The sequence below is a fragment of the Erpetoichthys calabaricus genome, chromosome 11, assembly GCF_900747795.2.
Source record: "Erpetoichthys calabaricus chromosome 11, fErpCal1.3, whole genome shotgun sequence".
Classification (NCBI taxonomy): domain Eukaryota; kingdom Metazoa; phylum Chordata; class Cladistia; order Polypteriformes; family Polypteridae; genus Erpetoichthys; species Erpetoichthys calabaricus.
This window is the reverse complement of record NC_041404.2, coordinates 147186036-147202855: the sequence shown is the minus strand read 5'-3', so window position 1 is coordinate 147202855 and position 16820 is coordinate 147186036. Positions and strand designations below refer to the sequence as shown.

Genomic DNA, 16820 nt, shown 5'->3' with positions numbered 1-16820 from the left:
TTGCCAGGTACCGTATACAGGCTTAAATTACAAATCGAGGAGTCAGAGTCGATGGTCCCATAAATTAAGGAGTCGAGAGTTGAAGGGTGTGAGGGCCGACTCCACAGCCCTGAACACACACGGGGAGCCACAAGCAAGCTGAACACAAAAGGCGCCCAAAAGCACAATCCAAGCAAAGCATGCTGCATCGCTATGCCTCCCCATCTTTGAATGTTAGCTTTTCCAACATTTTTCTATCAAAAGGAGTAAAATGAAGCAGAGACTATGTTCCTTACCTTTCAGCTGATCAGCCACCACACTCGGCCCAACTCTCTCCATCACTTTGCCATCTTCGCGCAGGTACCGATCATCCAAGAAGTTAGCCGTCACTTCCGAGATGTGCACTTTTCCTGCTACGCCCAGCTGTTCCATCAGGTTTGCAAGGTTCACGTCATTCGACCACACGTCAAACTTAAAACGTTTCATTCCCAGGATGCCACACAGCACGGTGCCAGTGTGTACGCCAACCCTCATATTAACCATTTCTTTCTTTTCTTGGCAGAACTGCTCAATGGCGATAATCATGCCAAGGCCCATCTCAATACAGCAGTAAGCGTGGTCATTGCGTGGTTCCGGACATCCCGCCACACAGTAATAGCAGTCCCCCAGCGTGCTGATCTTCTCACATTTGGTGATCTCACAAAGTCGGTCAAATCGTCCAAAGAGATCGTTTAAAAGGCCCACGAGGGCGTGGGCCGACTTATTAGCGCTCATCTTAGTAAATCCCACAATATCAGCAAATAAAATACTGACCGGTTCCATGCGCTTCATGTTAAAAGGACGAAAAATAATGTGAGCCTTTGGAATCGAGCTCTTTTTTTTCTTGCTCTTCGGACTAGAGGCGGAGTAGCGCTTGACGGAGTTTTCACTCTCGTCGTCTCCTTGTTTCATCAACTCATCGGCCACCATCCGGGGCATGACTGAATGAATCATTCGCTCTTTCAGGACCTTCTCGACCTCCAGGTCTTTGCCGTGCATGATTGACTGGCCCACCTTGAGGAAAGTGCTTCGCAAGCGAACTTCGGACATAATGAACAAGTGGATGCCGATGGCGTGCGCACAGATGTGCAGGAACGCTTTTCCTGGAGCCAGCCAGTATTCAGCGCCACTTGGGTCCAGGTTTCCAGAGAGGAAATAAAGAACTTCAAAGAGAGTCGAGTAGAGGACTCCAAGCATCACGCAAAGGTAGAGGTGCAAGTGCATGACGGTGTAGAGCAGCAAGAGCACCTCCATGCAGAGGGAGAAACACCCCACTGGCGAAAGACATGGCTCCAAGAGGTTTGTGATATTGCTATCATTTGAGAGGGATGGCTTAACTTTTTGGAATTGGGGTGCTAATGTTAAGGCAAATGTCACTATAAAGAGAAGCAAAGAGACCCACGCGTACATGCGGGCATAGAAACGAGTAAAAGTGAAAATGAAAAGCAAAATACAGAATCCAAAGAAGCCCACGGTGGGGGACAAAAAAAGAATCCAGTCGCACCTTTCCTTATTGATCACAAAATAGATAGTCCACAGTAGGCAAGCGGTGGCCAGGTACAGGAGGACGTATCGAAATCGCCGCTGGGTCTGAGGGAAACACCGTTCCAAACAGGCCTCCTCCAGGTTGGATGAATCGAACCGCGGGTTCCACCACTGCTGCGAGGACCTCTCAAAGAGTTGGGGCAGCTTCTTCTTTGGCCGTCGGAGTTGCGCCGTCGGCCCTCGACGGGCGCCCGATTCTCCCGAACTACAGCTGGACGAGATGCTGTACTTGCAGTGCTTGGAGGAGCTGCTGCTACTGCTGGCGGCAGCGGCGGCCGCTGCCAGTCTGGGGTTGATCTTCACCGCCACACCATCTCCTGTGGCATCGCAGCTGACCTCGGTGCTGTGGAACAGAGGCTGCTGCGGAGAAGCCATGTTTATGAAGGTGGGTAGATAATCAAAACAAAAGGAGAAGGAGAAGAAGAAGAAAAAAAAAATAAAGCAAGGCAGCAAATGGACTGTTCGGGGGATTTTATGCCAGGCACAGACTTTAACCCCACTGTGGAACGCTTGCACTTCGGCACTTGGCTCCAGAGTCTTCAAGTGTCATTCTTAAGCCTCGGTTAGATTGCGTCAGTTGGCGGCCAGCCCTTGGGTACACACTTGTTTATTCCATGTCGTTCTGCCCCAGTCATCGCAGAAAGCGTCCTCGTATGCCTCTTCGCCCCCTACTCCTGCGTTCACACACGAAGCCACAACCTTCACCGCCGTGTCCTCCCCTCGACGAGTGACAAGTCTGCCTTTTGCGCTCTCCTGGCCCCTAATTGCGCATTTGCGCGACGACACCGTCGGCCCGTTTCAGTCTCCTCACACGCCCCTCTTCTTCACCCCCCGGCTTGCAAGACTCTGCGGTGGGCACGTCTGTCGCACAATTTTACGAGTCTTCCTCCGCTTTAGCTCGTGCCATCGCTGGTGGCATGGCTTTTCTCGAAATACGTTTAAGCTGGCAGACTGACAGATCTGCAGCGTTATACGATTGCTGGTCTTCCCGTCTGCTCATTTCCATAAGCGCTCAATCCTTCAAAAAAAAAAAAAAAAAAAAAGAATAAAATAAATAACAACCGGCTCCCGCTGCTGTCTACTCGCCTTTTCCCGGCTGGGCCTGCAGCCATCCGCACATCCACGTCCTTTCCTGAATAGCCTCCACCAGTGCCAACCGCCGGGACTCTGGAGCCGAAAGAAGACTCCGAGACGTCACTTGAAAAAGTAGAATGCAAAGTACTTGCCAGTGCTGTTTATTCTTATTTCCGCTCATATAAAGATGACAAGACACGATCAGGCACCATAAAAACAGAACTGAAAACAAATCCTGTGGGAAGGGATCGCGCATTCAACGCAGGGAATGTCGTTCTCCTTCTGGCAGTTTGAAGGGAAAAACTTCCTCCGCGCATCGCGCCTGGTGGGAACGCGACGGGGCCTCTTGGCAAAGAGGAGGGGGGGGTGATCGATGTCGCCGCTTCTCTGTCTCTCGCTCTTTCCTCCTCGCGGAGTTTCTCTCAGGATAGCAGCCCCCAGGGGAATGCGCTTCACTTCTGGGACTTAAATTCAATTACTGTCACTTGAAAGAAGTGGGCAGGGCGCTTCTTTCTTTTTGCTCCTCTAGGTTTAGAACTAGTCAAAGCGTCAATTCCCATTAAAAAACATAATTAAAAAAGAGAGAAAAAAAGTAACTCACAACGCCGTTATCTTTTACTTCCTGCCTGTCCCGACAATACACTGAGAGGGGCTGCGGTGGGGGGACGGAGGTCGCTTCATCGCCAGACAGCCACCATCTTCTCATCATCCAAAGATACGAGGAGGAGAAACCAAACAGAACAGAAGCGACCGAGCTAGGGGAGGTGGAATGGAGCGCGCACGCACAAGTGCAGGCGAGCCGGGGGCACGCGCACGTCGATGCGAAAAAATAAAGAAGGCAGGTTGGAACTGCACCCAGTGTCGCAAGAGTTCTTCGCAATGCGAAAATGAGCGACTTTAAAAGGATAGACTCGGCTCACGGAATTAAATGAAAAACCCGACCTGTAGATAAGTGTGAAACAGCATCACATGTACAAAAAAATAAAATGAAAATACACGATTTTAGCAGAACGCGGCGTGAATTCCCCACCTGTCATTTTCACCTGTCACCTGAGGGAAACAAATAGGAATTTAGACGGGGGTGGCACAGTAGGTACCGCTGCCTATGAAATGAGGAAGAAGAGCTGGCAGATCATGTGAATGTTAAACGATTAGACAGATAGATGGAATAGAATAGGCACTATATAATAGTGATAGATAGATTTTTTATTTTTAATATAAACTTTATTTTGCACAATAATAGAAAACATAAACACATCAATATAAATGACAATTTCTCAAGAAAAATAATAATTACATTACTCCTCCACTACTCCCCTGTCCACGCCTCCTGCCCCACACATTAAGTCAAATACACAAGTCTGTAGTAAGTATTCAGTTCTCAAAACAATCCTTATAACATTTAACATAACAATCGCACACCAGCTCTTCCTCGTTATTCCAAATTGATTTTTAGTCGCCCCTCCTCAATGGAGCACAGCACCCCCTTCACTCCCCACACTTTTTCAAATTCTTCGATATTACACATTGTTTTATAACGTAAATTCCAGCTTGATAGATAGATAGAAGGCACTGTATAAGAGATAGATAGATAGATAGATAGATAGATAGATAGATGTGAAAGGCACTATATAATAGATAGATAGATAGATAGATAGACTGCGGTGGGTTGGCACCCTGCCCAGGATTGGTTCCCTGCCTTGTGCCCTGTGTTGGCTGGGATTGGCTCCAGCAGACCCCCGTGACCCTGTGTTCGGATTCAGCGGGTTGGACAATGGATGGATGGATAGATAGATAGATAGATAGATAGATGTGAAAGGCACTATATAATAGATAGATAGATTGATTGATTGATTGATTGATTTTATTTTTTTGAAGCCAGCCTGTAGTAGGTTTGCTTTGATCTTTAGGGTTATTGTCCTGCTGTGTCCTCCAATTTCTAATAAGCTTTAAATGGCAGACATAGACAGCCCTGACATTATCCTGTAAGATGCCCAGATAAACTTAGGAATTCTTTTCCCCCTTAATAAAGGCATATTGTTCAAACCCTAAGGCAGAAAAGCAGGCCCAAATCATGATTATTCCACCACCAATGGGATGATGTTTTCATGTTGGTATGCACTGCCCTTTTCATGCCATATGTACTCCTGCATATTTTTGCTGAACAATTTGACCTTAATTTTATCAGTCCACAAATTACTTTCCCAGTAGTGTTGTGGAGTGTTAAGGTAGTCTTTGGCCAACTTCAGATGTGGAGTGATGTTTTCTGTGAGAACAGCAGCCTCCTCCTTGGTGTCCTGCCATGGACACCATGCCTGTTTGATGTTTTGTGTATGGTAGACTCCTGACCAGAGATGTTAACCTGCTCCAGTGTTTCCTTCAGGCCTTTAGCTGTTCCTCTGAAGTTCTCTTTTACCTCACTGAGCCTTCTTTGTTGTGCCTTTTGAGTCATCTTGGCTGGGTGCCCACTTCTAGGGAGAGTAACCAGGGCACTAAATCGTCTCCATTTGTACACAGTTTGTCTGTCTGTGGACTGATGGATATTTAAACAGTTTGAAACGACTTTGTAACGCTGTCCAGCTTAATCCAAATCAATAATTCTCGATCGTAGATCTTCTGAGATCGCTCTCTCTCTTTTTTCTCGAGGCATGCCTCACATCGACAGATGCTTCTTGTGAATAGAAAACTCAAAATGTTTTGAGTCTTTTTTTTTTATAGAGTAAACAATATGTAAGCCACACCTCCAGTCTCATTTTATTGGTTGGATTCCAGATTTGCCAACTCCATTTAGCTTTTGTTGAAGTCATCAGACTTGGAGTTCACGTACTTTTTCCAGCTTACACAGTGAATGTTTGAATGTTGTATTCAATGTGTACAAGAACAATACAATAATTTGTGCATTATTATTTAAAGCCAATTATGTTTGTTCATTATTGTAACTTAGATGAAGACCAGACCATATTTCAATACAAACTCAAAACATAAATGTATGTCATGCATGCGTGGCAGAGAATCACCTTTTGGGCTTATTTGAGGTAAGCAATGCCACTCGAGAGAGGGCACTGTCATTTATGGTGTCATCTCTTTTTTCACTTGCAGTGGTGAGAAGATGCCTACTGAGAAAAACTGACTCCGCCCATTCTGGTCAGATCAAAATGAGAGAACGGATACCCCAGAGAGAGAGTCATCTTAATCTGGACCCGAACTGCAACCAGAACAAAGCTCAAGAAAAGACCCGCTCTACCGAAATGTTAACCCTCGAGAGTCGTGAGGAGTGCTTCTTCTTTTTATTTTTTTATATGCTTTTGCACTATCGAGTGCCCGGTTTCTTTAATAATATTTCAGTTGGGATTAAACAAGGTGACCTGGTTGGCACCCCAACACTTCCTCCAACTCTTTGAATGTCCTTCCAGATGTCCACATGTGGTTATTTCCAAAGGGTTCACATACTTTTTCTTGCCACTTTATCCACTTACGTACATTTCTGTAGTGCAGGCTGGGATGGCAGTAAAAATGAACACAAGGCACTTGTGAGCATAAGTTTTTTGTCTTTTTATTTTTCCAGTTTAGTTTTTGGCTGTCACACCAGGTTAGAACTCCTTTAGCAGCTCTTGGTGTTTCTGTCAGAGCCTTCAGTTGACCTTAAACCAGCTAAGTCACCAAGCTATCTTCTCTCCTGTCCATTCCTTAAACAGAACAATGTTATCAAGTTTTCAAGTCAGGGAAAATTTTATGCCTTCTATGTCAGACAGGGAGGAAGTTCAACCTCTTGATATGTTTCTTAGGCCACACATACTCTTATTTCTTTGCTGGTGCCCCATGCGTATTGCCCGTCTAGTAAATCCAGCATGCATACAGAGCATGCCATGTCTGGGCAGCACCTACAGTCCACAGACTGCAATGTGTAGCAACCCTCCTAAAGCCAGTGTGGCTACCTCTGTTTCCTGGAGGTTTCCAATAGAAGGTTGGGCTTATCTTCATGAACTTGGTGGTGCCATTGCCTCAACAACCTCACACAGTCAGGTACGTCTTTGCAAAACTCTAAAAGGTTTCTTAGGTATTGTCATGGGGAGATTTTGGATGTGGTAGATAGAGCTTAGGGTCCCACCTTGAGTATATGGCACCTGCTTCAGACTTCACACATCATTCATGATCATTCTTAACCAAAGAACATTGGACTCATTAGAAGGTCCTACCATTCACTTACTATCAAATCCAGCTAATCCAGTTCCATGTCGAGGAAAGTTAAGCCCATTGCATTGGCATCAGCTTCTAGGTAGGAATCAAACCTGGATGGACCAAAAATAGAGACTGCTCTGTAAAATAAAACCAATTGATTAAAAGACAGTAGCAACCAAATAGTGGTTAGTGCTGCTCCCTTGATGGATACAGCGTCCTAGGCCTTGTCATGGTCTGCATGGTGTTTGCACCTTCTCCTTATGTCTTATTTGGGCTTTCCTCTAGGCACTTCAGTTTTGAAACCACAGGTTAGTTTAACTGGTGATTCCATACTGGTCTGGTCTAGGAGACTGTGAACTTGTGTGTGTACATAAGTAGGCCCTGTGGTGCCCCGTCTGGGTTGGTTATCCTCAGCTTAGAGTAGATTGGGAGTAGATTCATACCTGGTAGCATGGATCATGGACTATCTTAAAGACAGACCTCAGTATGTGCATCTCGAGAACTGCAGGTCTGACATTGTGGTCAGCAACACAGGAGCGCCACAGGGGATTGTACTTTCTCCGGTCCTGTTCAACCTATATACATTGGACTTCCGAGACAACTCGGAGTCCTGCCACGTGCAAAAGTTTGCTGACGACACTGCTATCGTGGGCTGCATCAGGAGTGGGCAGGAGAAGGAGTATAGGAACCTAATCAAGGACTTTGTTAAATGGTGAGACTCAAACCACCTACACCTGAACACCAGCAAAACCAAGGAGCTGGTGGTGGATTTTAGGAGGCCCAGGCTCCTCATGGACCCAGTGATCATTGGAGGTGACTGTGTGCAGAGGGTGCAAACCTATAAATATCTGGGAGTGCAGCTGGATGATAAATTGGACTGGACTGCCAATACTGATGCTCTGTGCAAGAAAGGACAGAGCCGACTATACTTCCTTAGAAGGCTGGCGTCCTTCAACATCTGCAATAAGATGCTGCAGATGTTCTACCAGACGGTTGTGGCAAGCGCCCTCTTCTACGTGGTGGTGTGCTGGGGAGGCAGCATAAAGAAGAGGGACGCCTCACGCCTGGACAAACTGGTGAGGAATGCTGGCTCTATTGTAGGCACGGAGTTGGACAGTTTGACATCTGTGGCAGAGCGACGGGCACTGAGCAGGCTCCTGTCAATCATGGAGAATCCACTGCATCCACTGAACAGGATCATCTCCAGACAGAGGAGCAGCTTCAGCAACAGACTGCTGTCACCATCCTGCTCCACTGACAGACTGAGGAGATCGTTCCTCCACCACACTATGCGACTCTTCAGTTCCACCCTGGGGGTAAACGTTAACATTATACAAAGATATTGTCTATCTGTAAACCTGCATTGTTATCACTCTTTAATTTAATACTAGCCAACCTGCGACATAGCATACGCCGCATAATTATGTATTGATGGGTGAACACTTCCTGAAAGACACAGTTGTCCAAATGGGGTGGGTTTGAGGATACGACTGTAAGTGAATGCAAAGATGGAACTCTGGAGAGAGGGCGGAGAAGTGGGCCCGAGAGGTTTCGGGTCCTAACCGTCCAACGACAGGTCGGCACAATCGGTAACGATCCTTCCACAGGTTCACCTACGGAACCCGTGTTAGGACATTTACATCCTCTAGATAGGCAAGTTCAATCGTCTGACGCCCATTCCGCCCCCGCCATTCTAGTCTGCCAATTTCTTAGTCATCGTTCAGTACGCACTGCCTGCTCATGTGTCCGCCCCCAACTCCTCACCTGAATTGCTTTAGTCTGTGTACAGTCCACATGCACTTGTGAGTCACGTTGACTGTTCATTTTCCACACGCTGCCTCAGTCGCATGCACCTGTGAGCCACATTCGGGCCGGGTGAGGTTTCCCGTGTTGAGTCCAATTAAGCCGCAGGCTCCACACCTGTTGGTGCCCTTCCGTCAATTCCTTTCAGTTTCAGCTTTTCAACAATACTCGGAACTACGATGGTATGTGATCTTCTTTGAACCTCCGACTTTTGTTCTTGATTAATGAACACATTCTTGGCAAATGCTTTCGCTCTCGCGCCATGGTCGGCTGTTTAGTGAATTGTTAGTGGGCGGGGCTCTGTGAGTTGGCGGGTGCAGCTGTCTTGTGTGCGTCTTGCTTGATCTATCTATCTATCTATCTATCTATCTATCTATCTATCTATCTATCTATCTATCTATCTATCTATCTATCTATCTATCTATCTATCTATCTATCTGTCTATCTATCTATTATATAGTGCCTTCTATCTATCTATCTATCTATCTATCTATCTATCTATCTATCTATCTATCTATCTATCTATCTATCTATCTATCTATCTATCTATTATATAGTGCCTTTCCTATCTATCTATCTATCTATCTATCTATCTATCTATCTATCTATCTATCTATCTATCTATCTATCTATCTATCTATTATATAGTGCCTTTCCTATCTATCTATCTATCTATCTATCTATCTATCTATCTATCTATCTATCTATCTATCTATCTATCTATCTATCTATCTATCTATCTATCTATCTATCTATCTATCTTTCGGACCCCAGCTACTCAGGATTAGATTAAGCAGATCTGAGAATGTTCAGATTCAGAAAGATGTGAGAACTCTAATTGGATGATAAATGGGCCATGTGATGTGCTGACTGGGTTTGTTATCCTCGGCTTTGGATCCCAACAACTGGGAATTGACTTAAGCAGATTTATGAATGCTATGTTAGATGTGAGGAATTTAAAAACGTGATAAATGGCCAAGAGTGCCTCAAGCAAGCAAAGAGCAAATTGCTGGACTCAATTAAACTCAATTTACTGTTATTTAGAGTGCTACCATTTAAGACTCCTGTGGTATACGATAATTACAAATACAGAGAGAATAAAAGGAATGCTATTGTAGGTGCCATGAAGGAAGGACAGGCATTCTGGATAGGAAAAACAAAAGATTCATACCTGCTGTCACACACGTGTGATTAGGAGACAACTAAAGGGCCTGAATAACAACAATTCCATGCCTGACCAGGTTGGCGGCGAGGTGCACTAATTGTCCCTCTCAATCCCTTACAGATCATTCTCAAGAAATCCCGCCCGGTCGCTGTTGATGATGTCATTTCCAGTTCTGGCCCTGATGACATCACTTCCTCTGCTTTTATTTAAAAACCACCATCTTAAAGCAGCAATTCAGTTCTGTTTTGGACTCATACCTGTGAACATGTCTGTTCAAATTAACCAATTTTGCAGCCAGGAAACATTATACGGGTCGCTGCCCCAAACCTTTGTGATGACTCTTTGTCGTTCTTGTGACACTGCCCAGGAGGCCATAATGGAAGGAGCAGGCCCATGAAGGTACCGGGAGCAGCTCATTCCCACAGGGCCGGATTACTTTAAGGCTCCCGCAGGGTGGCATAGCAATTGGAATCTGGAGACGCAGTCCTGTCGGGGGTTTCTGGGAACTGCCGGAGGGTACGGCCAGGGAAGGACTGCACTGGTTCGTGTGCACCCCTGAAATGTTCCAGACAGAGGACTGAAACAGGAAGCCAGAAGCAGTTTCCTGGTCATCTTTTAAAAGAAAGCCTGCTGTCACACTTGGATGAGTCAGAGTCGGGAGGCAGCGGGCAACACTCAGTTGGAGGAAGGAAAGGAGGAAGATTTGATTTGGTTTATTGTATTGTGAATGATCTATGAAAAGGGTAGCTTTGTAGGAATAAATATCTTTTATTTTATCCTGGAAATGTGTTGGTCCCTGCGTGGAGTTTGCATGTTCTCCCCATATCTGTGTAGGTTTCCTCCATGTGCTCCGGTTTCCTCCCACAGTCCAAAGACATGCAGGTTAGGTGCATTGGCGATTCTAAATTGTCCCTAGTGTGTGCTTGGTGTGTGGGTGTGTTGTGTGTATGTGTGTGCCCTGCGGTGGGCTGGCACCCTTCCTGGGCTTTGTTTCCTGCCTTGTGCCCTGTGTTGACTGGGATTGGCCCCAGCAGACCCCCGTGACCCTGTAGTTAGGATATAATGGGTTGGATAATGGATGGATGGATGGAAATGTGTTGGGCGTTACTGTGCCAGTGGTTTGGACTCAAGGACGCTCACTGGTGGTTATTCTACGTAAAAAAATGATGTTGATACATACATGAAGAACCCCATGGTATATATGTGATGTTGTCATATAGGCAGGGTGAATTTTAAGTTCATATTGTCTCTTAGGTCAGTGGCCCTCTGAGCTGGATGATATAGATAGATAACAAATAGCAATATACAGTAACATAAACCAGACTTGATACACCACTGAAGAGTCAAACACACACACACATCATTTTGGAAAGAGACCTCTATTTTTAGCTGTAGATTTAAAACACAGTGTGGTCCCCGGAAAGTGCAATCGCTCTGCAAAGTGCTTAATGACAGTAATTGGCTGTGGATGTTCTGGAGAGCCCGCTTAGAGGCATTCACTGCTGAGAATCTGGTGCCATCTCCTGGAGGCGCACGGAACTTAATGAACTCCGAAGACTGATGATTATGAATTATAATGGCAGTGTCACAACGCAACATTATTGTTACCCTTGCATGTTGTATTTGGCCACTTGATTTTGTTTTGTCATACTTAATTTTGACACACGTGTAGCATATGTCCTCTTTGTCACAAGAATAGAATGCCTGCAAAGAGACGACGTAAAGCTCAAGGTTGTCAGCTCTGACACCACCACTAACTGTGTGATCCGATAAATATATAATATATTTACTACCGTTGTGGCAGGCGGCCGGGACGCCCTTGGCAGCATATGTTCCAGGGGAGCAAGGATGAGAAACCCAGTATCTCCCCCTGGATTCTAGATGGCAGCCTCCCTGGGTTGTAGCGGTGCCTCGGACTCCCGCAGGGCTTCATGGGGGTTGGAGGTTGGTGCAGTCCTGTTGGGTTCCGCAGGCACCTCCAGGGGGTGCTGCAGCAGGAGCTGCTGGCCACTTCTGGGCACTAGTTTCACCACACCCAGAAGTGCAGTCAGATGTCTACAATCAAGCACCTGGAGCACTTCTGGGTGCCTAATAAAAGGAGCCAGCAACCACCAGTCATTGGCCAGAGTCGGGTGGAGGAGGACAAGGTTGCCTACGAGGAGTGGTGATGGAAGAAACAGAGGAGTGTGGTGTTTTGGTGTGTTTGTGTTACACTTGGGACTGTGTTGTGCCTGTGGAGATTACGGAGAAGATAAGCCCCACAGGTGAAGAAAAATAAAAGTTAATTTATTTTATACGTGCCTCCAGTGTGAAACCTGTGTCGGGTCAGGCGCCTATATAGCGCCTTTTGTTACACTGTATAGTGTGACATTCGAGTGGGGAAATAACACAGCCCAAAACTATGAAAAGCCAACTTGGTTGTCCCGTTTAATTCCTTGATATTTGAACACCATACAGTGCATCCGGAAAGTATTCACAGCGCATCACTTTTTCCACATCCATATTACTAACCGAGAATGCTAAACCGGATGATGGACGCAGGCACATCCGGCCATGGGCCGTAGCTGCAAAAGGACGTACTGCGCAGGCGCAAAAAGAGTCCGCGAGGAACAAACACACGAACACGAAAGAAACAACAAAATAGACGGCTATGCAGCATAGGTGGATCTCATTACAATAAGGCACTATTAACCGTTCAACCGCAGAAAAGGCTCCATATTAACAGTGAGTGCAATACTCCTTATTACTTATCCATATTTCTAAAAGAAAAAATGTCTCGACTCCAAAAACGCAAAGCTCAACTACAGCTTCTAACTAACGATGTACCTAAAAGTAAAAACTTTATGAACTGCATTAGATCCTACAATAGTTCATTTGCTTTTGCATCTAACGGAGTAAATATCAGGCCACCAAAAGGCAATGGCCCATACTGCTTTCGCATATGTGCACAAATACTGAATCGCATTGGTACAGTGCACCCTGAAACAAATCAACAACGCAAATATGCACAAATCTACATCCTAGATCCACATGACGCAAGCTATCAATCAAAGTGCTGCATCGCAACAGTCACGGATTCAAAACGAAACACCTCCCGTCTCAGACATACGTTAACGGCAAGGAAGGCTACAACAGGCTTTTCACACAGCACAGGCAAATCGATTACAGCTCCAAAACAACACGTCCCAAATACTACACATGCAACAACGCGCCTCTCAAACGGTACAAGCAAAATATACACCAGGAAAATTAATTCGGATTAATGAATGTCATTTGCAATCATTGTCATTCAGTTCACTTCCCTGAAGAAACAACTGGCAATACAAGTAATACGTTTACACGTTGTTGTCAAAAGGGTCAAATTAGACTGCCTTCTTTACATTCATATACTGAATATCTACAAAAGCTTATAACTGACGATGTACCTGAAAGTGAAATCTTTATCAACTGCATTAGATCCTACAAATCGGTATCCACTATGAACATTAACGGTGGCACTGCACGTGACATCCGTCTTGAAAAAATGTTAATTATTGATGAATGTACAATGGCATGAAGTCACTTACTCAACACCATTCATAAACTTCTACAAACGTTTATGAATAATAATATTCGATTTGGATGAAAGGTACTTTTATGAGGAGGAGATTTTAGACAGTGCTTAGCTATTCTTCCAGATGCCTTGCACTCAGCTATTGTTCAGTGCACCTTAAAATTCGCAGACAATTGGCATTGCTTTCAAAAGATACAGTTAGTAAAAAAGATACGATGTCCAGAACCAAATCATAACAATTGCTTATTACAACTGACAGATGGTACACTCACCAATACAGATGGACTTCAGCCACATATTATTACAATTCCTCAAGCCTTTATCTGCGACAACTTAGTTACAGAGAGATTTGGAACAGCAATCTCATTAGACCAAATGCCCCTTTTAACACAACGCACTATATTAGGTCCAAAAAATATTAATGTGCAAAACATAAATACCCAAGTCATTCCATTACTTCCTGGAGAGACACAACTCTTTCTAAGCTCTGACAAACTTGACTCTGATCACAACAATAACCATCTTCATTGACCTTACAAGTTCTGACCTGAAATTACCTTTTACACTTAAACGGCGTGTACAAAGAAATTTTCAAATAAACCTTTACACTGTGCCACACACTTTATTGTTTGCTTTCTATTTGCATCATCTACACCGTCACACTATTCTATATCTCATTCATACATCGCGCTCTTTGTCATTCCCAACACCAGGGGTTGGCGAGCGAAGCGAGCAGGGGGCGGAGCCCCCTAGTTTTGTTATGTTACAGCCTTATTCCAAAATGGATTAAATTCATTTTTTTCCTCAGAATTCTACACACACCCCATAATGACAATGTGAAAAAAGTTTACTTGAGGTTTTTGCAAATTTATTAAAAATAAAAAAATTGAGAAAGCACATGTACATAAGTATTCACAGCCTTTGCCATGAAGCTCAAAATTGAGCTCAGGTGGCTCCTGTTTCCCCTGATCATCCTTGAGATGTTTCTGCAGCTTCATTGGAGTCCACCTGTGGTAAATTCAGTTGACTGGACATGATTTGGAAAGGCACACACCTGTCTATATAAGGTCCCACAGTTGACAGTTCATGTCAGAGCACAAACCAAGCATGAAGTCAAAGGAATTGTCTGTAGACCTCCGAGACAGGATTGTCTCGAGGTACAAATCTGGGGAAGGTTACAGAAAAATTTCTGCTGCTTTGAAGGTCCCAATGAGCACAGTGGCCGCCATCATCCGTAAGTGGAAGAAGTTCGAAACCACCAGGACTCTTCCTAGAGCTGGCCGGCCATCTAAACTGAGCGATCGGGGGAGAAGGGCCTTAGTCAGGGAGGTGACCAAGAACCAGATGGTCACTCTGTCAGAGGTCCTCTGTGGAGAGAGGAGAACCTTCCAGAAGGACAACCATCTCTGCAGCAATCCACCAATCAGGCCTGTATGGAAGAGTGGCCAGACGGAAGCCACTCCTTTGTAAAAGGCACATGGCAGCCCGCCTGGAGTTTGCCAAAAGGCACCTGAAGGACTCTCAGACCATGAGAAAGAAAATTCTCTGGTCTGATGAGACAAAGATTGAACTCTTTGGTGTGAATGCCAGGCGTCACATTTGGAGGAAACCAGGCACCGCTCATCACCAGGCCAATACCATCCCTACAGTGAAGCATGGTGGTGGCAGCATCATGCTGTGGGGATGTTTTTCAGTGGCAGTAACTGGGAGACTAGTCAGGATAAAGGGAAAGATGACTACAGCAATGTACAGAGACATCCTGGATGAAAACCTGCTCCAGAGCGCTCTTGACCTCAGACTGGGGCGACGGTTCATCTTTCAGCAGGACAACGACCCTAAGCACACAGCCAAGATATCAAAGGAGTGGCTTCAGGACAACTCTGTGAATGTCCTTGAGTGGCCCAGCCAGAGCCCAGACTTGAATCCGATTGAACATCTCTGGAGAGATCTTAAAATGGCTGTGCACCGACGCTTCCCATCCAACCTGATGGAGCTTGAGAGGTGCTGCAAAGAGGAATGGGCGAAACTGGCCAAGGATAGGTGTGCCAAGCTTGTGGCATCATATTCAACAAGACTTGAGGCTGGAATTGCTGCCAAAGGTGCATCGACAAAGTATTGAGCAAAGGCTGTGAATACTTATGGACATGGGATTTCTCAGTTTTTTTATTTTTAATAAATTTGCAAAAACCTCAAGTAAACTTTTTTCACGTTGTCATTATGGGGTGTTGTGTGTAGAATTCTGAGAAAAAAAATGAATTTAATCCATTTTGGAATAAGGCTGTGACATAACAAAATGTGGAAAAAGTGATGCGCTGTGAATACTTTCTGGATGCACTGTATGTGCTTCAGAACAGGCCATCCACCTGAAGCTATTCATGTTCAGACCCGGCCAGTACTTGGAACAGAGACTGTCTAGGAACAGCATGGGTTGGTTGCTGCTGGAACAACAACAACAACATTTATTTATATAGCACATTTTCATACAAAAAGTAGCTCAAAGTGCTTTACATAATGAAGAAAAGAAAAATAAAAGACAAAATACAAAATTAAAATAAGACAACATTAGTTAACATAGAAAGGAGTAAGGTCCGATGGCCAGGGTGGACAGAAAAAACAAAAAAAAACTCCAGATGGCTGGAGAAAAAAATTAAATCTGTAGGGGTTCCAGGCCACGAGACCACCCAGTCCCCCCTGGGCATTCTACCTAACATAAATGAAATAGTCTAGAGATGTTGGTGGAGCCAGCAGGGGGCGCCTGCCTTCTTGTGTGTGTTTGGATCCCAATTCCTCAGTGCAGGAACACCATGCTGTAAATATGGAGCTGTCTTTTGGATAAAACTGAGGTCCTGACTCTTTGTGGTCATTAAAACATAGCACTTTTCCCAATGTCCTGGCCAAATTGCCCATAATGGCCTTATCCGTTAAGGCATCTTAATCATCCTCTGTCTGTAATTCTCTCATCCCTTCACCACCTAATAGCTAATGTGTGGTGAGTGTACTGGCACAATAATGGTTGCCGTCGCATCATCCTGATGGATGCTATCAATTGGTGGTTATTGAAGTGGTTCCCTTCTGTCTTTGAGTAGCGAGGGAAGCGCTATATAAATGTAAGTAGTCTTTCTATTTGTGGTGCCCGGATGGGGGTGGTACCAAGCAGGACGCCCAGGAGGACTGGAGGAGGGCCACAAGGGGGGTGACTGCCCTGGTTGCTTTGGGGGCCATGGGCACAGAGCTTGGAAGCTCTACCCTGTAGGGGCCCGTGGTCACCGCCAGGGGGCACCCCAATGCCTTGGGGACCCTGGACCCCAGCGCTTCCGTCACACCCGGAAGTGCTGGGTGGAAGATTGCCGGGGAGCACCTGGAGCACATCCGGGTGCGTATAAAAGGGGCCGCCTCCCTTCAGACAGAGACAAGAGTCGGGTGGAAGTAGGACGACGTCGAAGGAGGACAAAGAGGCGTCCTCAAGAGAAATGCATTGTGTTG

The 16820-nt window shown here is 45.4% G+C and overlaps 1 protein-coding gene across 2 annotated transcripts in view; it reads right to left on the bottom strand.

Annotated features, from left to right (window-relative positions):
- Nucleotides 1-3805, bottom strand: part of adcy9 (adenylate cyclase 9) — a 117038-nt gene extending 113233 nt beyond the window's left edge. Inside the window, exons 1-2 of one of the 2 annotated variants that reach the window (XM_051933395.1) lie at nt 3239-3805; nt 276-2581 (exon numbers count right to left, since the gene is read on the bottom strand). In XM_051933395.1, the coding sequence (XP_051789355.1) occupies nt 276-1938 (1663 nt within the window). In that variant the 5' untranslated portion in view covers nt 1939-2581; nt 3239-3805. The other variant, XM_051933394.1, reaches the window with a different exon arrangement.
- Nucleotides 3806-16820: the final 13015 nt, after the last annotated feature.